Source organism: Scomber scombrus, chromosome 17 (genome assembly GCF_963691925.1).
Source record: "Scomber scombrus chromosome 17, fScoSco1.1, whole genome shotgun sequence".
NCBI lineage: Eukaryota > Metazoa > Chordata > Actinopteri > Scombriformes > Scombridae > Scomber > Scomber scombrus.
The window spans coordinates 10,803,383-10,825,504 of NC_084986.1; the positions used below are offsets into that span (position 1 = coordinate 10,803,383).

General features: G+C 40.2%; 1 protein-coding gene across 1 annotated transcript; it reads right to left on the reverse strand.

Moving 5' to 3' along the window:
* Positions 1-1,008: 1,008 nt before the first annotated feature.
* Positions 1,009-21,412, reverse strand: znf410 (zinc finger protein 410). The gene is made up of 14 exons (XM_062437794.1): positions 21,065-21,412; positions 20,235-20,423; positions 19,966-20,144; positions 16,890-17,811; positions 10,451-10,485; positions 10,217-10,349; positions 8,311-8,496; positions 7,508-7,729; positions 5,100-5,259; positions 4,216-4,397; positions 3,591-3,680; positions 3,304-3,423; positions 2,041-2,160; positions 1,009-1,146 (listed from the first exon to the last, which is right to left on the reverse strand). Exons 2-14 carry the CDS (start codon positions 20,365-20,367, stop codon positions 1,046-1,048), a joined length of 2,583 nt encoding a protein of 860 aa, XP_062293778.1. The 5' UTR covers positions 20,368-20,423; positions 21,065-21,412; the 3' UTR covers positions 1,009-1,045.
* Between the last annotated feature and the right edge of the window lie 710 nt (positions 21,413-22,122).

Genomic DNA, 22,122 nt, shown 5'->3' on the forward strand with positions numbered 1-22,122 from the left:
AGAACAAGTGAAGCACTGGAGTTTGATATTTGAATAACACACTCAGTTAAAAAAGAAAAGAAAAAAAAGACCAGTGTGTAACATTTAGTGGCATCTAGTGTTGAGGTTGAGGATTACAACCAACTGAATACCCCTCCTCTCACCCTCTTCGTCTTCCTCTTCCAAGTGTGCAGGAGAATCTACGGTAGCCACAAAACTTGCAAAAAACAAGAAAGACCCTCTTTATAGAGCCAGTGTTTGGTTTGTCTGTTCTGGGCTACTGTAGAAACATGGTGGCCTCAATGGAAGAGGACCCGCTCCCTATGTAGATATATAAGGAGCTCATTCTAGGCTAATGAAAATACAGTTCTTATTTTTAGATGATTATACACTCATTTAAACACTCATTGTAAGTAGTATATTAAGCCCCTTCTGTTGGATGCCACTAAATCTTACACAATGGTCCTTAATGCAGCTTTGGGCATCACTGAATACATTGCTTGTATGACAGGGATGTTTTTTATATTTTATATTCAGGCTGATAAACAAGGTGGCCCGGCTGTGATCGACCAGTGTTTACATGCAGTAATATGACATACTGTGCTTTAGCAGTTTTCAATGTCGTGATTTTAGTAACGTTACAAAAAGGGGGGACACATGTGTTTGATACATTTTGACAGTCAATCATAAGAGCTATTTGAAGTTTTGGATAAAAAATAAGTGGCATTCATTTTCCAGAGAGAGAGAATATCACTGAATTTCAACCACTGACGTCTGTTTACAATAATAATATGTGGTCATTATTTTCATAAACTTTAAAACCCGTCTCAGTATTTCTTTGGGAGTATTTCTTTTTTCAAAAACTTGAGGAAAGAGGTTGCTTGTACAAACTTTGCCATTTCACACTTGTCAAAATAAAACCATCGTCGGCTGCTAATTACAAATATCTACAGGGGTGAAAGTTGGTGATTAATCTATTTACACATAGATGCCTCTCTTAAGTCCACTGACTGTCAGTCTAGTGCTGCTAAAATTGGCAGTGTGTGACAGACTTCATGACAACAGACTACAGTAGCGCCACCACATCATCTCCGTATGTGTGTCCTTCAGTCGTCATGGTCACCAGCTCGTGTGGCTGAGAGAGAACCAGCACAGAGTCTGCAGAGCCTGAAGGGAGGAACACAAAAACACCAAATTTAAAGAGGAGAAACTACCTGGTAACAAAAATGCAGTCAGATAGCGAGATACCTGTAAATGTGTGAGTACCTACACTAAGAGCTGGTTATAATCATGAAATTCTTTCAGGGCAGAAACATCTAATTCACAATTCTAATTCATTCATCATTGAGTTTCTCCAGGCGTAAACTGACTATTAACTTTTGGTTTCAGTGCTGATAAGCCAATTTAGGTAAACTGAAGGACACGTAGAGACACTTGTAATACAGAACCTATAAAAAAGCAGTCAGTACAGTTTTGAAACATGACCTTTAGATCCATAGATTGAAGTTGTGCCAGAAGTCTCCACCTTATTTGTTGAGTCTGTCAGAGGTGTTGACTGAAATCCGTTCACTTATTTTGCTGTGTTGCATAAATACCGTGTTCAGTGATTTTCAGACCCTAACCTATATTTGTAAGATTTATATCACAATTATAAAAAGCAGTTAAATACCACTCATATTAAGATGAATACCAGTAAGTTGTGTTTTACTTTAGTTGGTCATCATTGTCAAATTGAGTATTGAAGTCAACACAAGTCAAATTACACAGTGACAATAGAAGGAGCTCATATAAAGTAGCAGGTTCATTGTTTAAATTGTCTCTAAGTCTTGACAGTTGATGATAAACACAGGTTAACTGGTGTGTCCACAGTCTCCAACTCTTAATGGGACATTAGCAACACCACAAACTACCATCTCAGGAATCACCCGGCTGAATCAGCACCTCTGACATGAACAGAATATTATGAGCTTAAATAAATGAGCGCTTGCTACAGATGTTCGTTATTTTGTCCATCTCCCGTATATTGTCTAAGCTCTGCAGCACATGTGCCATAACGCCTACCTGGTGATCTCAGCATAGCGTGATGAAGATTCATGGGTTCAACGGTTGTTGTCATGGTGACCATACTGTCTCCGTTCTCACCGTCTGCCTCCAGCAGGCTGCTTTGTGTTAAGGCCTCACCTGTCAACACATAACACACAGTTGACAGCACTGAAAACTGGAGAACTTCTCTCATGGCGTGCAGCTGTTCTTAAGTGAGTGTAACTCGAGAAAAATCTTGTCACCTTGGTTTTACAACACCTCAACCAACACATGAGGTATGAAACGGAGGGAAAGATGTATTTTCACTTAATCCACAACCTTTATGTTGGTCCAATGTTGGCTGAGTTGGTTTTAAGTCTGAAATCTGCTCACTGTTGCCTTCTACGTTACCTTTTGAGAAAATGTGTTTTTAGGATTGTAGTTATTTCTACACTGTCAATTAAATAATTCATCCACTAACTCGGTTACGTATAAATAACACAGAGCTACCCCCTCTGTTGTGAAGCTGCTTCTTCCTCTGCTCTGCTTTTACAAAAGACCAGTCCCTTCGGGGAGGCTGACCCGAATAAATCTGCTGTTTATAATTAGAGCTTTGGCAGCGTTTCCTCTGTGGTGATTCAGCTGCGGTGCTTCCCCGCTGCTACAGAAATGTGACAAGGAAGTAAATGAGGCGTCTGCTTTCATTGTTTCACAAAAGAACTAATTTAAGCAGATTTTGTACAATTAGTCCATATGTTGGAATGTGAGCAGCTCAATGAAATACTGAAACTTATTCAGAGAATAGTGACAGGAACAAACTCACAACAGAAACGATCTCACACAGCTGCAGCAGATTGACTGAATGTCCACTCATTTATCTCAGTCAGTGACGGCAAAAACACATGAAGAATGAGGCGAAGGACATTAGAAAGACATAAATGAATAATTGTGCCATTTTAACTAAGTGATTACATACTTTGTTGAAGAATCTGACCCCATAACAAGATGCCTAACAGGCCTATTTCTGCGGCAGAGTTGTGCTGTCTCTGCTTTTTCAGAGATATGTTCAGTCTAAAACAATTTAGCTGCTGGCCTTGAAGAATAAAAACTTTAATGATACATTTTTAAGCACAAGGAGTTGTTAATAATTCAAGAAATGTTCCTAAATGTAACTTAACCAACACCATCTCTATGCACATTTTAAAATGTATGGGCAGCTTGAAGCTATATAATCCAAGGATTAGCATAACCACCTAACACACAGTGTGTGAGAAAAAGATAATGTGATGTGTAAAGAAAGACCGGTTTCTCTGCTTTCACTGCTGAGCCCCTCCTCGCCGTGTCTCTTCCTCATGTGGACGTTTCTGCTGCCGGACTGAGAGAAAGTCTTCCCACAGATCCCGCAGTGATGAGGCTTCTCACCTGGAGAACACACACACACACACACAAAGAGATACATTTTCCTTCTGCTCCCCTTTGAACTGATACAGTAGTCATCTTTTTAAAAGCACATGCTGATATAATGTATCTGTAACACACTAATTACAAATAATGCTCAGCTGTGCAGCCGTAAACTCTGTCCCACTCACCAGAATGTACGAGCATATGTTTCCGTAGACTGGAATACTCTGCGAAAGATCGCCCACAACCATCTGCTTCACAAAGAAAAGGCTTCTCTCCTGGAAGCAGCCACACACACACACACACACACACACACAGTTAAACTCCACAATATAAGGACTTAATGAAGTAAACTCTGAACGCATCAGATGTAAATGTGCCCAAAGGGATTTTAATGGCCCAACACACACAGTTTCTTTTGGGACCTGAGGTGTCGAGCTGACCTTTTCTGACACAGAAGAACGTAAAAAATGCAATACAGCTTCTTCACACTAAGTAGATATTACAGCTCATAGAAAGCTGTTCTTTCAGCCTTGTGAGAAAAATACAAACACTGTATACTTTGCTAACTGGTCCCTAGATAGAAGAAGCAGGCTGTGGAACAGGCCATCAAAAATCTTAATGCGACCCTAAATAAAATATGACAGAGTCCTGTTACTCATGGCAGCAGTGAAATGGAGGCGCCAGTGCTGCTGACTCCTCAAATCAACAGCCTTGACTGCACCAAGGAAGCATTAAATGAGTAGAGCCAAACAGCCTGAGTCAGTTATTGCCTCCAGCGTGTTTGGCTTTTTTATATGCGGGCATCCCCACCTGTGTGTATGCGCCTGTGGTTCTTTAAGTTTCCGGCTGTGGTGAACTTCTTGCCACAGTTTTTCTCCTTGCAGATGAAGGGCTTCTCGCCGTTGTGAGTTCTCATGTGAACCTGCAGCCTCTGCAGCACGTAGAAACTCTTCCCGCAGCCTTCGGCGCCGCACCTGAACATTCGGTCATTCCTAGAAGCCGAGATGGGCAAACAAACGAGCCAGTCAGTGTCTCATGTGTGCACGTTTTATTTGCCACGAGGTCACACAGGGATGACTGCAAATAGATTCCCCACACTGATGATAACAGAGCTCCTGATGTACAAGTACACAGAGTTTCAGCTCTTTGTCCTGGAGGTGGAAGTGAAACACTGCCTTGATCAAGGACACTTCAACAGAACAGAAACTTGTTTAAACGTTTTTATGCTACTATTATTACTGTATGAATCATTTGGGTTTGGTGTACGTGACACAAAACACCTGCACCTGTTTCATGCATACGGATTAGAAGCCTTGTGTTTAAATGAGGCATTGTCTGATTTCTACAGGGCCATAGTTCAAATATCTGTGCTGCAGTTAGATTTTAAAGGAATAAAACACCTTTGAATTATCACTCAGCAGCTAATATTTGATTTCACATATGATGATTAAAAGGTATAATGATAATAATTATGACCAGACACTGTATTAGTTGCAAGCTTGCATTATTATGATGTTTCAATTTAAATTATCCACACTAGCCAGGATTTGGATATGAATATTGATGTTTTGGTGATGGTATCTTGTTGGGACGTCTTGTTGAATCATTATCCTCCACTGCTGTTTGTGTGTGTGTGTGTGTGTGTGTGTGTGTGTGTGTGTGTGTGTGTGTGTGTGTGTGTGTGTGTGTCTCACCTGTGAGTTTTTAGGTGGTACTTGAGATGAGCCGGCCAGGTGAACGTCCTGCAGCAACCCTCAAACGAGCAGCGGAGGATCTGCTTGGAAACAGGGCGGCCGGTCCGCAACGGCAGCTCCCGCTTGTCCCCGTCTGATGGCAAGCTGTGTGTGTGGTCACCTAGGCAACCAGAAGAGGAAAGTGAGCAGGGCAATGAGGAAAATCCAGGAGTGCCACGGGGGCTGGTCTCTGGAGCCCAGCTGTAAAAAAGCAAATCATCAGGTGCTGACTGAGACCCAAATGAACAACCTGAAGCTGAATGCAATCACTCCCTTTTTAACCTGCCCGGACTCCTCGCTTTCAGAGCCTTTAACAGGCCTGATTTTACTGACAGCATGCCAGCAGTAATGCATCTATAACTGATACTGCACTGCTGAAGGAAACCTGTCTAATCCTATGCAAAGCAGTGGGGGGGCCACAAATTACAGCGGCTCAGATGGAGGAATTTTAGTTACAATCCGGCCGCTGTAGTTGTTAAAGATCTTTACACTAGCACAGAGTAATATTTTTCAATGTGCTTCTACATGTAAAATGCTCCATTTTGGTGTTGGGAGATCTTGTCCAACACATCCAGGACTGGATCCTTTTTCCTTTACCAACCTCTCTTACTTGAAATTAAAGTTAAATATGAGGTCAAGGACAAAAGTGGAGAAAACATGAGGAGGAAAGGAAAAGAACACCTGTGCTTAAATAGTCCAGCTGAACTTAAACTAGGCTAAATAGTCACATGAGCAGAACTGCAACGACTAGTTGACTGACAGAAAGTTAATCAGCAACTATTTTGATAATCAAATTTTACACTGTTAATCAAAAATGTCCCATTTCTGCTGGTCACTGCTTCTCAAAATGTGAGAATTTTAAGCCTCTCTGTGTCATATATGATAGTAAACTGAATTTCTTTGGATATTAGACTGTTGATTAAACAACTAGAATGAATGAATGAAGAATGAATCAAGAAAATAGGTCAACTGAAATGAAGGTAGTTGTTAGTTGAAGCCCCATCAAAGACACACAGCTTTAAATACTGCGTCAATAAAAAATTGTGTGACATAGCTTTTCTCAATGGGTCAAAATAGAAAAGATATGAAATATTCAAGCCTTTCTAACTTGATTGTAATAGCCACGTTCATACACCATGGAAAACAGAACCAGGCTGGGATTCAAGGAACTGAACTTGAACCCGGCGAGATGAGAGAAAAACCTGCCACTGTGATTTAGCTCAGACAGCGGTTCAGAGATCTGAGATGTAGGTGGGAGTCAGGGAGCCTTAAATGTCATGGGTAAATTCTTTAACAGGTCACCTGTGGAGAGAAGTTAAACTGAGTTGTAATGTAGTCTTGACTCCTGCTGAGGGTCAACAGCTCGCTACGGCAGCACTGTATGTGCTGCAGGAGAGAAATCACTCAGAGTAAAGAGCTGCACTGTTCTGTGAGATGAGACAAAGGATAACTTTCACTCAGTAAGAAGCGGATTAAGACATTTTTCTGAGGTAAGAAGCATATGAGAGATGTGTCCCAAATTCTACAAAGGAAACCCATTTATCAACTTTTCACAGCTGGTATAACATCTTTAAAACCAACCAACCTTATTTCTCATCTTTATATTTTATTGACCCATGTCTCCTCTTGGTTGTCTTGTCTTTACGGTTACTTCTCTTCCCTGTCTTGTCCTCCCTCTTGTACGAGTTAAACCTGTGTTTCTCTTTCTGGTCACTGCAGCCTCGGGGCCTCTCTCCCTCTCTTAGCCTCATGACTAAATGCACATTAAATCATCACGGACACAGCACGGCCATATGTATTAGAGCACGGATCGATATTTCATGACAATGTGGCATTTAGAGCACCGCTGGATATCTGACATCAGACTTTTAGATCCATCTCGACAAAGCTACAAATTCTTTGTGATTTAGAGACGTACGATGAGAAGTGTTGAACACAGTTTCAGTCGGTGCTGATACACTACATTTTCATCTCATTGCTGACCTCATTTCTCTTCTTTCTGTCTTCGATGCCTGAAGTAAGTAGACCAGTAGATGCCAGTTTCCGATAAAAAATGTGCTGCTTCCTGTACAAATGTATTTTTACATTTTATTTTCTCAGTTTTTTGTTTGTTTGTTTTAAGTCTCAAACTTGATATTACATCACTCCTGGTTGTATTTTACATATCAGCAGCAATTCCCACACACTGGTGATTGTATTTATGAAAAATCTGGAGAGCCCAAAGAAAAATTGGAAAAACAGAAGTTTGTTCATCTTCTACCGGATCAAAATGCATTAGTGATCGTGTTTGACTGAGAGGAACATAATTTACTTCAGCTTTCTGACTCAGAAGAACTTTTGCTAGTGTTGATACAACAAAGTGACTGTACCGTTAGTGACGCATGCAGTTCTAGCGTCCAGGCTGGCCTTGGCATCTCTAGCGAGCTGTGCCCGTGTGGCGGCAATCAGGCTGTCATGTGCCAGCTCCTGCACCCGCAGATACCAGGGAGCACTGCCATCAATCCCATAGTCCCCCGATGAAACCCCCTCATCGTCATCCTCCCCGGCGCCATCTGCGGCGAAGATCAGGGACTCTGAGGAGGCTGTGATGCCTGAGAGGGAAGAAAAGGCAAAGGGAGAATCATTGTGTAAGAAATTCATGGTCGACACAATGTTCTGGAGCTCATCAGTGGCCTGAGCCCCTTTAGGTCACACTCTGAATTTATTATCGTCTTCACATCACGCTCTGAGAGTTTAATGATATGGCTTTATTCTGGACAGAAAGTGATTCTGTGGCCTGAAAAGTCTTTTCTATCTTTTGCAATGCTGACTGCACAAAAGGTGTGTGTCAGGAGACCAAAATTTATTTTTTCGCTCTCCTGCCAAAGGCTGATGATGAACCAAGAGAACGTGCCTGCCAAGGATAATTTCTTCCAGCCAAAATAATTTGTTTTCTTTTAAAGGAAAATGTGTCACCCCATTTCTTTTTAGCGCCGTCTTGTGTGTAAAATTAAGTGCTGTGTGAAGCACAAAGTGCAGAAACGAGAGCAGGCTGAAAGTTTGAATGTAAAACTTTGTAACTATGTAAAACTTTTCAAGTTTCACATGGAAAGTGAGATCTGCTTGGTAGGTTTAAATTTCAGACTCTGGCATGTGTGAATGATTGACTAGTTGGTGTTTTAGTGTTTCTTACCTTTTGCCAGGTTCAGCAGGACATACGAAGTGCTGTCTGACTGTTGCAGGTCATGGAGGATGGGTGGGGGGCTGGGTGAGGCCCGTGGGTGAGCGTGTGCCTGCACCACTAAAGGGTTTCGCTCTGACACCCCCCCAAACTCCGACAGGGAGGGAGAAGTCTCAGGCTCATGGCTCAGGCCTCCATCTGAGGAGCAAGCCAGTGCTTGTTAGTTTTTATGTTGAATAAATTTAAGCACTTAATCTGCAAATTAATTCCAGCAACAAGCTGGACTGCTTGGTAGGTTTTATGAGGTCACAGTGTTTAAGGACCTGCATGTAGAATCAGATGTGGCAAACATGGATTAAAGCTGTACCGAAAAATATGTTAACATAACTTTGCAAATGTTTTACTAGGAGGACAATGTGTTTGTTAAGTCTCAAGGATGCATTGTGATGAGATACACCGAATAAACATTGCTGTGCTTGTTTTAACAAAAGTCCACAGGGTAACTTTTAAATATACAAACACATCAAGTATTAATAACTAGCTTTATCTGCACTGTCAAATACACTTTTTCAAAGAGCATTTCCAGGGAATCGCACAAGCAAGCAGGCGATGTACTTTAATACTCCTCATTTCCACTTAAGGGTCATGTGGATTTTGTCAGAACTTATTATTTTTACTTTAGTCAGAAGATTGAAGGCAGTGAAACACTGACGTAATCTCAGCAGAATTGACATCTCATGAAACAAGAAGATTATTCACAAAGCTGAAATACTGTCAAGAGCTCTCTCTATAAATGAGTAGGTGCAATAACTCTTGACTCTTACTTTACAGTGTTTCCCATTAATTATATAGAATTTAGTGGCCCAGTATAGTCTAATTTGTGCCACCACAGTTTCATAGTGAGCCAAACATGTCTGTACTAAAGCACAGAATTGTTTAGAATACAAATTGTTGTTGATGTTTTATAGATATAACCTCTTAATTTTGCTCTCAGAGTGCACCACAATGATGCATTTGACTTAAAAATGTGCCCCTGGACCCCTCTAGACTGGTCAGACAGAGGTCCAACCAGCATAGTCTCTCAAAATTATGTGGGAAACACTGCTTTTCATTATGATATAGAACATTTTCACTATCTTATCATAAATTAGTACATTTGAAAGAAACAATAATTTTGCCATTAATGTTTTTTCACTTTCTGCATTTTGAAGTAGATCCAGATTCCAAGTTTCTGTGATTTGTGGATTTTCTCTAATATTATCTAATAAATAATGTCTTACCGCCCAGTCCAACTGAATGGCAGAAAAGTAACACATAAAGATTCAGTGAATGCTCTTACAAAACTTATTTACCCTGTCAGGGGTTTTTCTCTTCATATGATATGTTCTCTCTCTCTCTCCCTCTCCCTCTCTCTCTCTCTCTCTCTCTACACAGATACAGAGATTTCTTATCATACAATTGTGTATCTTTGCAAACATGTCTGCTAAGGAGCAGAAGAAGAAAAATAAATTAAATTAAAGAATACGGTCTATTGAAAAGTGCCTTGAGATGACTTTTGTTGTGCTTTGGTGCTATAAAAATAAAGATTGATAAAGATGTTTTATTTTATTATTACTAGTAGTAGTAGTAGTTGTATATTGCAGAATCATCTGTACACATTACACATATTGTCTTCTACCATGTAAATTCCAACCATTGCTTGTTATACTAGTCAGAGAGTTGAGATCTGTCAACAATAAACCCACCCACACTGTAAAAACAATCTAAAAAAGACACAGTTACACATAATCTCCACCAAATGTTACAATGGAGCAGGTGCAGTGACTATAAAAATGAGTGAGCTCTGGATAGCACTCCTGCTGGTTGTTTGACCTGTAATAAACATGACAAGAGCCTGGAGCAGTGAGTGGCTGCTGACCTGTGAGCTCCAGCTGGCTGCACAGGGAGCTGTCAGCTGTGGCCAGCAGAGGCAGACAGGAGTGTTTGGACTCTGAGTCCTCCAGACCCTGGACCAGAGGGATGGATGCATTCTGCACAAACTGCACCAGCAGCTGAGGAGCAAAACAAAAACAGACAGGGGGGAAGACAGGACAGTCACAACAGAGTCCACTTCCTCCGACATGAAGATGGTGCACAATGACAGGAAGCTTACCTCTGGTTTGGAGTCAAGCTCATCAGAAAGCATGAGTCACCCTGTGTGGAAGCTGCAGAGGAACAAACTGTAACCATCACATATTACTACTATTAACTTAAAGCTACAGGTATAAGAAAAAACGAGACTTACCTCAAATTTGACCTGCTAAATGTGCGATTCTCAGTCAGTCATAAGCTTGAGTTATCAGTCATCTTAGAGTCAAAACCATCGCAGACTCTGGGGTCAAACGTCACACGAAAAAAATGTCAAAAACAGCAAAGCTACAAGCTAACGCCTTGGCTTTGCGAGCCAAAGGAGACTCCTTGCAAGTATTATTGCGGATACAACTTAACTATCCGGTCAAAGAGTTCAACTAAATGTAGTCAGCCTCGATAGCACCGTCTGTACTCGACAGACTGGCTGGTTAACTTATTAGCTAGCAGGGTTAGCACTTACCAAACTAGCCACCGGGGCTAGGTCGTAACTTACTGACGACACACGGTGGATATATTTAATAGTATTAAATGCTCAGCGGTGTGAAATTAAATGGGTTTAACTCGCAGATTGTTGTGTAAGTGCGCTACAGTGTGAGGTGAGAGCAGCAGCTGGATAATTGTCTCAAAACACAGCAGCAGCAGGTTTGTTCTACGGAGTATCTGCAGGGACAATTAGAGCGCTTCGCGTTTTTTTTTCCAAGCAGGGATCCTGCATCATCACTGACATCCAGCGGTCAAATACTGGATGAAATGCCATACTATACTGTATGTTGCACACACACTTAAACTTATTTTTCAGTTTTTTTATTTTGTCATTTTTGTTATTATATGCATATTGTAATCATTTGGTTTGTTCTCACTTTTATGCGGTCATGTTATTTTCTGTGATATTGTGAAATTTTAACATTTTTTAGGTGGAGGCTTTAAATAAGTCCATTCAGGTTTTCAACCTCTCCCTGCACTGTATATTATGTCATTATCTGTCAGTTTGTGCAAACTAAACTACACTAAATTACACTCAACTAAACTAAACTAAACTATCATGAGTACAATTGCATTCAGGCTTTATTGCCCTTTAGTTACAATAAATAAATAAGCATCCTGCTCCAAATACCTTAAAATGAAAGAAAATATGCTTTATGTATACAATACTACTACTACTACTACTACTACTACTTTACTCTAAATTATTTGACCTGGCCTCTTAATTAAAGCTTTATTGATGGAAAGTGTACTGGAGGGATTGAACTGTTTATCCTGTGTGTTAACGTATTTTTATATGGTAGAACAAATGTTGTGTCTACCACATGTGTCAATAATTAGCAATCAGGATCTCATTTTGAATCAAATTACGCCACATAAACACAGGTTTTCATGACAAGCACATATATTTTGTTTAAATCTAATCTAATTTTGTCTCCTGTGTTTGTAAAGTCCACATATTGTTCACAGTTGATTTGTGTTTGCTTTTTCTCAGTTTGACAGTGTGATGAGAAGAACTGTGTGGAAAACTCCCAAAATAAACACTTCAATTTGTTGTTTCTTCTCGTCTCTCTCCGAGTTTCAACAATTACCACAATGAAAACTAGAGATGATGTCGGCACTTTGGACGGTCGAGATGCAGTATAATTAACTTGGAGAAATAACACATAAAGATGAGGTGTATAACATAGTACGAAACCACAAGTCTTTCTTTGGAAATTACATTTATTAAACAAGCAATGACACTAACTTAACATGTACAAAAAGAGCCCTAAAGCACCTTACACAAAAGCCTTTCTCAATCTTATCTTATTGATCTGTGATTTATAAAACTGAAGTTTCTCATTAAACACCACAGCTCCTATGTCCTCAGATGTTTTAGTGCAATGAGGATTACAACATCAGTCTTATTTACCAGTTAACACAGTTAAAGCAACACTACATTAATCCTGCATAATTCCACCAAATGAATCCATCACGTTTAACCAACACAATTTTTTGTTAAGCATAAAAAATAAAATTATTTGGGCTAATCGTCATTATTTTTTTTTACTGCTGGTGCACTGCTGAAAACATCTTGATAAAAACATTCACAAACATTTACAGCATCTTTAAAATGAGAAGAAGGCAGACGGAAATGCCCTGAGGAGTCAAAGCTGCCTACTTTTTGATGATAAACTCAAAATCTAGTGTTAGAAAATGACACACTGGTGCTACTGTACAAGTAACCGCAGTCTTTATTCTTTTTTTCAAATATTAAGTTCTTGTTTTTGGATATAAAACACAGGAAATGTCACAATAACTGCAACAAAAATGTATGACACAGCATGTAGTATGTTTCAGCCGTATCAGACACTATGGTTTGATAAGAGTTCAGTCAATGAATAGTCAAACACATTTCAAGGAACCAAGAGTCACCACAGTAGGGCGGATCCGTTTAAACAAAGCCAAACTTTAGACTCCGGTGAGCTGATGGGAGCTACTATCTCACAAATAAATATGCTGCACTGAAAGCTGATGACAGCAGACCAGAAAAACTCTTTACCATGATGGAATATACCAGCGTATTGTTCTGCTATTTTCATCTAAAAAATTATTGACCTTTTCAGCATTTATTACCATCTTGAACCATATGACAGCTGGGCACAGACACACTGGCATTTGTTTTTGGATGTCATGGATGTGTAAAGAGCTGCAGGTCTGTGTGTCTGTTTGATGGAGGGCGAGGCTGAGCTACACACATGATGAAACTTTGCACTCACACAAAATCCAGCAGGGCGGCACCCTCCTGTAGAATTGTGTAGAGGTGGGGGCATGTTTATATGTGCTTAAAACCACGGCTACTCTGTCTCTCTCTCTAGCTTGTTCGTCAAGTTGGGGAGGAGGGGCCAACTTTAAATGCTGTTTACAAAAACAACTGACAAATCCTGCACCTTTAAGGATATGTGGCATACAAACAGGTAACTGGATCTATGACAGTGACAAAGCACAAACATTATAGCCTCATGGAAATTCACAAGACTGTGCTGTTTCTATGAATCTAAAATTATTGTGCAATGAGCTGTGGCTTTTAAAACTTTTGATTTGAGTATTTGAAAAGATTTAGAACTGAGGTTGTACGGTTTACACACTTGTATAACATACGTGGATCATGGCAGGTAAATCCTGTCTGCAACATTTTTTACTGACATGTTCTGAAAACATAAGTCACATTCTCATACATAAACATAAAAACCACATTGTTGGTTCCCTTATAAATGTATTGTGGGTTTTTGGAACATCCGCTGGATTAAATTAAAACCACATGGTACACTCGGCTTAGAATTTTACCTTGGCTGTGTATAAAAGTCTAAAATGTCAACATGATATGGTCTCACAATCTCTTACAGCTGGAATTGATCTACATCTGTGTAAACAGAGTGGGTTTGACTGCACTCATTGGATTGAGCCATATTCATGATAATGGAAAGACAGTAGAAAGAGTAAAGATAAGAGAAGGTAGATCTACAGAAGTCACTTCACGCTACAGCAACAGGTCTGTCTTGTTTTAGAAAATTCAACTATGCACAAAATCTGTTGCTCTCCCAAATAAATGTGGCCAAGTCATCTGAAGTTATGATTAAATGGACATAGAAAAATCCATTTGAAGGACTTTCTGGTCAGTTATCAACAACAGTGCTGTGTTTGGAGGGGAGATAATGAGCCGTTCAACCCCAAAAAAGATACAAAGCATCCGGGGCAAACATCTTCAGTTCACCCTCAAACTATCATCCAGAGAGTTGAATATTAGACACAGCATGGTTCTCCAGCAGGACAATGACCCAAAACACACTGATATGGGTCAGGAACGACTGAAACCTGAAAAGTTATCATTTTTAAGCATTTAATGTTGAAACAGATTAACATTATCTGCTACTGTGTCATCTTCATTATCAAAATGCTGGCTGATACTGACTGATGAAGACATAACTGTTAAAATATGTTTACAATAAAAGCTGAGAGTACTCCCGTCCTTCATCTCTTTACTTTGTGTCAAAAAGAGGATGATCAAGATTTTTTTTTAAAGACATACAAACATATTTATGAGATGTTATTGCCCACAATAAATGTATGGAACCCAAACATCTGAGTTATTGTTTGTGTGACAAAGATTTCTAAACATTTTGCTACAGAAAATATGACTGTCATGAGTGCAAATGAACTGTATTTACATTCTGATGCACACTCATTAAGACTGCAAAAAGTAGAAAATAAAGTTTCCCTTATTTGAGATGTTCAGGAACCATTTTAAGTCAACATAAGCACAAGTATATTTTTTATTACATCAAATATTATAATTGTAAAATACACAAGCATGATTGATAATGAGAAGAAACTACTCAGTGATAAAAAAAATCTGACAATGTCATGACAAAAAATTCATGTAAATGTCTGTTCTATACAGATAGTATGTGTACACTTGTAGTGTGCTTATGCCTCACAATGCACTTCAAGTTAAAAAATGACTTTTGCAGTCTGCCTCAAAATTACCATAGCTGCCATTAAATTCTGTTCAGAAATGATGTCAGAGCTACACGCAGAACACTTTAGTGCAAATGTAAAGTTCTGTGATCTACATTGAACTTGAATATTAAGGCCATGATTTATAAACGTACAAAAGGTGACTAATGAAGCTCCACAAATGTTCTTAATTTAGACATAATTGTTTGACTTTCTTTGTCGAATGTAATTAGACGGCCATAAGTTGATGCACAACTGGTCTTCATCAAGAAAACAGACGTGATGCTTGTCTAATGGTCTCCACAAAGTTCACACAATGAATCATTGCATACAGTAAAAAAAAACATAAAGAAACTTAACAGTAAACAAAAAACTTAAATTAGACAATATTGCCACTTTAAATTATATCAATTTGTATATAAAAACACACACATACAAAAACAAATGACACAACTTTCACTCAAGACACTGAGAACTTTTTGAACTATGGGAAGCACCCTTTAAATGATCATGGAAGCCTCTGAATAGCTGTTCAGACATCTCAGCTAGTTTGCACTGTCACTTAAAGCTGCCATCAACAGGATGGGAATGCTAAGCTGGAAACTGTCAACAGGCTGTACCAAATCTTTCACCAAGTTTCACAATGCAGCAGGAACTAAACACACTTTAGGCACATATTTTGTCTATTTAAAAAGATGCTGACTGGTGAGAGGCCCTGAACACATTCAATGTGACGTGAGAACATTTTCTATAAGCCTATCATAATCATAGATATTACATAACTGCTGCATGAAACTATTTAGATCATGTAAAGACTTTGAGTGTGACCTGGATATCTATCAGGAAACAAAACAGTAAGAGCAGAATTAAGCAATGATGGAAACCGTTAGATGTAATGAGTTTTGGATGAAATACCTGCTAGGAGCTTTAATCAAGCATTCGGATTTTGAGCCTGTATTGTGCATTCAGTAAAAAAAAGGGAAAAAAAGTTTTATTTTATCCCTTCATGCCTTAGATCCAAATCTCTCAGGGCTTTCAGGTGTTGATTGCCAATGAGCAAAACATTTCTGTGCAGAAGAGAGGCAGTTTCAGTGGAAGTGATTGAGTCAGGCTCAGCGCAGCAGTACAGTGAGCTGCGACTCTGTCCTTGTTTGACCTTCAAGACCAGACACACCAAGCCAACAGTTGGCCACCAGGCAGTGCGTGCAGCCGCCCGTCGCCCAAAGTTTCTGCAATGTCTTTCACTTCTGGGAAACGTCAGCAGATATCTGCGGCTGTTTGGACGATTAAGCTTGTTGAATCTGCAGTGAAGACAATTAGAGAGCTCTCTGACCAGCTGTTCAGTGAAGCAAATATGTAATTTTACTAATTTAGCGTGGTTTATCCTTGTTTTTCAAATCCATGTTTAGGACCACAGGCTGACAAAGCCAAGAATACAACTGCAACTTTAAAAAAAGAAAAGTACTCACAGTAGTCACAGTCCATAATCTAAGTATAAAACGTAACCATTTTAACACACTGCCATAAAAACAGCAGTATAGTTTGCTTTGCTTCCCTTTCCAAGATGTTCCCTGAATTACAAAAGCCAGACTGCTAACTAAAACATTTCCTCTCATGCAGGTGCAGGACATGCTGTACGCTGGCAGACAACTGGCCTCCCGCTACAGTCTATTGATGAGTTACAATGCAACTTTCAACAGAGGAGGTGAAGCAATGAAAAGTCTATCAACTCTAATTCTTTGAGGTCGGCTTGGTGTGTCAGGGCCCTACGGCAGACGGCAGCCATAATGTAGGCCACAGCACACTGCATGAAATAGTCTGGGAGTGGGGTGGGGGGTAGGGGGGTGTATTGTGGAGCACATTACTTTCAGTCCATCTGTCTATTTTCGCTCCAACCCCCAACCTGGCCTGCTTTTCCCCAATCCCAGTTTAAAGGATTTACCATCTAGTACTAGTCTAGGTCTAATCTTCCCTTAAACTGGTCTGAGCAGCTTTCTCCTTTTCTTTTTCCAAGTCTTCCTCCTGAAGTCTGGCCTGCAGTTTAACAAAAATGCTGGTGTCACCACTGTGCAGAGCCTGGAGGAAGAGGTCTGTTTGTTCTTTTAGTCGGTCTAGGTCAGTTTGGGTGCGTCGGTTCTGCCTGAGGAGCTCCTTGGTGCGGAGTGTGATGTCTAGTAAGCCAGATTTATTCAGGATGTTGTAAGTGTTGCAGAATCGCTTCCTCTTCGAATCAGGATCACTGTCGCTGTGGTTAAACTCTTCTGGTGAGCTGTCCTGTAGGGTGACTGCCTGAGGGACAGGGAGTGGCAGGTTTTTGGAGTTAGTGGTGTGAGTACAAGACAGGGAGGGGGTCGACTCTGACTGGCTGACAGCTGATGAAGGCCTCTCCTTGGCAGCAATACTGCTGGAGCTGGTTTCTGTTGTGGGCAGAGAAAGTCGGCTCTGGAGCAGAGGAGATGCTGTGCTGGGGGTAAGAGGCAGAATGGGAGTGGTCGAGCCAGACTTCACAGTACCACCACACAGACTTCTCTTCTGCTTCTCTCTTTGGTGGGAGGTCAAACTGCTACCCCTCTCTGACCCTGAAGAAGAGGAGGCGTAAGAGGAGGAGTAAGAGGAGGAGGAGGAAGAGGAGGAAGTGGAAGAAGACGAAGATGCAGTTCCTCTCCCTGAGGAACTGGAGCTGTCTCCAGGATGAGGAGCAATCTTGGGGTAGGATTTCAGGATTGGAAGATACTTCTTTGGACGTCTTTGTCTAGAAGATGTCTCTTTGGAGGCAGGTGAAGCCTGACGAGAGACAACTGGCTGGAGGAAAACAACCTGAGGCTGCTGGACCACAGGTCGGACCACTTCCACTGTGGGACTGTAGCCCCAGCGCTTCAGAGCAGGAGGACTATCTCCAGGCTGCAAAGACAAAAGAGCCAACATTGAGTGCTTTTAATGTCATATCCACGATGAGCGTTTCCCCATTTCACATTTTCTTTTTTTACATTGACACACAAAGAAAAAACACTCTCCACAAATAAAATGACAAAGTACCAAATAGGACCATTATTTACATCATCAATTAATATTCTGATACTTTTCCAAAGGGAAGAATTCATCATTTATTCTATTTAATATTTAACACTGACACAGGCTCATCATAAATTTGGACAAAACATTTTCATCAAATGAATTGCTTATTGACCACATTACATTTTTACTAGATAAATGAGCAAAATTTAGTTGTCCGTTATTACACCAAAGCTTACAGGTTATAATTCAATAAAGAGCTGCAATTATTCGATTAATCGCTTGATAGAATAAATTGACAATTATTCTTATAATAGAGTCATCATTTCAAGCCTTTAAAAAAGAAATAGCTGATATGTTTCATAAAGGGGATCTATTTTCCTTATTTTCAGTCCTATAATGTTACAATGTTGGATGTTCATATTAAACGTAGCCAAAGTGTCAAAATAATGAAGTGAATGTAAACAGAAGTAATCCTGGTTAGCCAAAAGCACCGGCTTCAGACTGCTCTAAATATTTGGTTTCCATTGATTTTTTTCTACTGTCAGCATTTTTCCATTGTTTTGGGTGTAGTCATGGCTCTGCGTGGCATGCTGGCACGCTGTGTGTGTTTTTCCATTAAACAGCATGGCAAAGTTAAATAAGTACTTTTCCTGTTGGAGGTGTGCCTATCATCTGCAGCTCTTCAAACATCATCACCACTGTGGCTGTTTCCATTTGTACCATTCTTTCCTGCATTGTTTCTACTTGATCCACTGAACAAATGGCACAAGATTTCTCTATATGTCCTTTTTCCAGCGCCACTTATGAAGCTCTGCTAATTCGGTGAGGAACACTGTCAAGTTTCCTGACAGAGGCTGAACTGAGGGGCTACATAAAAGACTACTATAAGATAAACTGTAGATGATGCAAAGCTACTCTAGTGGAGTAGATAAAAATATAGAGCTGTAATTGATCATAATAGATCCCCTTTAAGTTCTCTATGATAGTAAACTGAATATTTTTGGATTATGAATGTTGGTCGGGACAACACAAAACATTTAAGGTTGCATCTAAAGCTTTGTGAAATGGTGATCATAAATGTTCACAGTTGTATAGACCAGATAACTAATCTATTAAAAGAGAAAATAACCAACAGATTGATCGATAGGGGAAAAAATCATTAGTTCCAGCCCTAATTACCCATTAATAGGGGAAATACCACCATGTGATGGGGCTACTAATAAATAAAAACAGAAAAGGTTTAACACAGACTTAAAAAAAACCCATTGAGTTTAATTCTGCTGAACAAACTGTGGCAGAAAACTTCAAAAGTTGAATAATATTAATAATAAGTAAAGTAAGCGTCATTCATCTTTTTTGATTGCCCTACCTTATTTCCAACTACATTTTAAAAATAAATGTAACTAAGCCACTTCTACTTTATCCGCTGTTGGTCATCAAGGAGTCTTGAAGCTATGTGAATGGTCAGTGTTGTTTCGGTGATACAGTCACAGCTGTGACTAGACCGCGAAAACATGCTTAAGTTAGACCTGCTGTGCGGAACTTTTTCATATACGTGAATGTCCTTAACATTCGAGCCGTCGCCAAACAAGTTCACACAGGTTTGACATTCCATGCTCTGTCCACAGAGCCTTCAGCCAGCCAAGCAGCTAACTTCCTGATAGCTCTCTGCTAACTTGAAGTGGGATAAAATAATTTTTCTTGCAGCTTTTATTTAAAGGACTGAATGGATCAAATTCTAAAAATTAAATGAATAATTTTGCTGAGATTGAACGACTACGGTGGAGACTATGAAGTAAGTGGATGACGATGTCAGTGTTTTTGTAATTACTTTCACTGCCAGAGAGGGGAAAAAACGTCCAGCACTGCAGCTTTAAACACAGGTGCAATAAATTGAGACGGCCGCTTTCCTGGAGTAGCCTGATTATACCAGTGCCTCAAATTACGGTTGAGGGTTGAACCTCTGAGCAGAAGCAGAGAATGAATTAAGTCAAACTCAGTATTTTATGTTTATGGTTTTGATGTGTAGTAGTCATGTACCTGCTTAAGGAGAACATTGTTCATGATGATCATTGGAGAGAGGTTGGAGTAGGAGCCTCCTACCACAGCCAACTGAGAGGGCTGCTGCCCTGAGCCAGAAGTCTGTGGTGCCCCTGCAGGACGAGGTGACTGCTCACTGTCTGTGGTGTCCATTGTGCTCTGGTGCTCTGAGCTTGCATCTATAGACAAGGGAGAGGAGTAACTGGGATTCATTAAATCCATCTTTATAATTAAAAACACATAAAATTGTGGCAAAAGCGAGATCGAACCTGAGAATCCAGAGTCTCTCTCAGAATCGGCTCGGGAGCCTCCAGACTTCATGATGGAAGGTCTGTTTTCTGCCCTTGAGTGGCTCTCTGCCTTCCTTTTGGTGCTCATCTTCTTTTCCTGTTGTACTGACATTATCCTTGACTCCACAAGCTCTCACAGCAATCACATCAGCATATCAGAGGATAAATCTAGGAATCAACGCAAAACACAGAGTAAACCCTCTTTTCATGTCAATAACAGATTTATACAGATACAAAGACGGCACTGAAGTTTTCGAGTGTAACGAACACGCCAATAATATTACCTATAGTATGGTCATCATTTTTCACAATGAGCACATCTAACACCCACCCACATTTTCCATTGAGTTGCGTAGCGTTGCCATCATTGTACGAAAACAACAAAAATATAACGTAGCTACACAAAATATTGATATCAAAGTATTAAGTTAGCTAAAAAAAATAAACTTTAACATTATTAGTTGGCGTTAACTTAGTTAATAGGCCCGTTATTAACAACCACGAAACATTAAAGCTGCAGGACATGACAGGGTGTTTAATGTTTGTATTTATAATACATACATAATGCATTTGGGGGAACTTAAAATAATTCTGTCCTAGCTAAAAGCAACTGAACACTTCAAGAATGTGCACAACCCGCCCCCCGCCAAAAAACCCCCACCATAAACATATATTTAGGGAAACAATGCGAACAATTCAAGTAAACACTGGGCGCTAACATTAAATGCAAAGCTAATGTTAGCCTTTAGCGTTTACTGACACAAAGTGGACAACAATTACAAAACACATTTAAAAAACAATATGCCTACTTTTGTGCTGGTGCTGCTCCGGCGACGCTGTCTAGGAAGCAAGGGGGAAACAGGGTTGCCTCCGGTCGAGGTGCCTAGTTAAACGTACCGACTGTTTTTCCTGGTGTGGCCACCGCTGATACTGCTGCTGCCCGGCCTGTACTAGGACTCTGCGTCCCACGGTACTCTCCACGAGACTCACCACCCCTCCCCTGTCCGCTCGGTCACATGCGAAGCACGGTGGGAACACACGTCCACTATTACCATCTACTTCTCCTTCCGAGAGCATCTAAACTCAGATTGGGACACTAGCTACCTGTTTGCGTCAGTTTAACCCACCAGCGATTGTTCCCGAGCTTCGAAAAGCTTAAAAAGACAGGATATTCATTTTAGCCATTTCCCATATATGGTAATTCGGGGCGTGGCTTTGTCTGGAGTAGCGGACACGTCACATTCTTTAGGGTTCTGTGCTCGCCCACTGTGCCGTTCTTCTGGCTCCTGATTGGTTAGCGCAGCCAGCAGCTGAAAAACGTGACCGCTGCCGAATGTGTGGCGAAGCAGAGGACATTGTGTTCGGTGTGCAGTTAAGAAGTGTACAATCCTGTACAGGCACATCAAACGTGTCGACGGGTGTCTGGTGACGTGAGGTATAATATTCTGGTGTAGCCTATTATATAATAGCTTGGATGTCCCGGAGCTAAAACTAAGCAAGTCCTCTCTGCTGTATGGTGGAAGAAGTAAACACAACCACCTCTCAGAACAAAACGTACTCACGTGCAGGCATGTTGATTTTCACTGCATCATTTTTTACTATGAACATCTAGTTCCCATGCCTGCAATAACAGAACTAGAGGACAAGATAACCACCATTAAGCACAATAAGAGCAGAGTAATGGAAAATACTTCAAAAAAAAAATGTGAAAAATATTAGTACATGGTGTCATTAAGTGTAGTTTAGTTTAGTTAGCACAAGTTCAACATTTACATTAAAAATGACAGATAATATACAATGCAGATGATACAATTTCACAATATTACAGAAAATAACCAAATAATTACAATAGGCTATACAGTCACCG

Excerpts from the sequence above, each read along its gene's own strand:
- znf410 (XM_062437794.1), bottom strand. The coding sequence starts at position 20,367 with ATGTCAGTACAACAGGAAAAGAAGATGAGCACCAAAAGGAAGGCAGAG. Across the intron at positions 4,398-5,099 it reads TACCACCTAAAAACTCACAG|GAATGACCGAATGTTCAGGT; the intron begins GTGAGACACACA and ends CTCGGCTTCTAG. Across the intron at positions 3,681-4,215 it reads CCACAGGCGCATACACACAG|GAGAGAAGCCTTTTCTTTGT; the intron begins GTGGGGATGCCC and ends GGCTGCTTCCAG.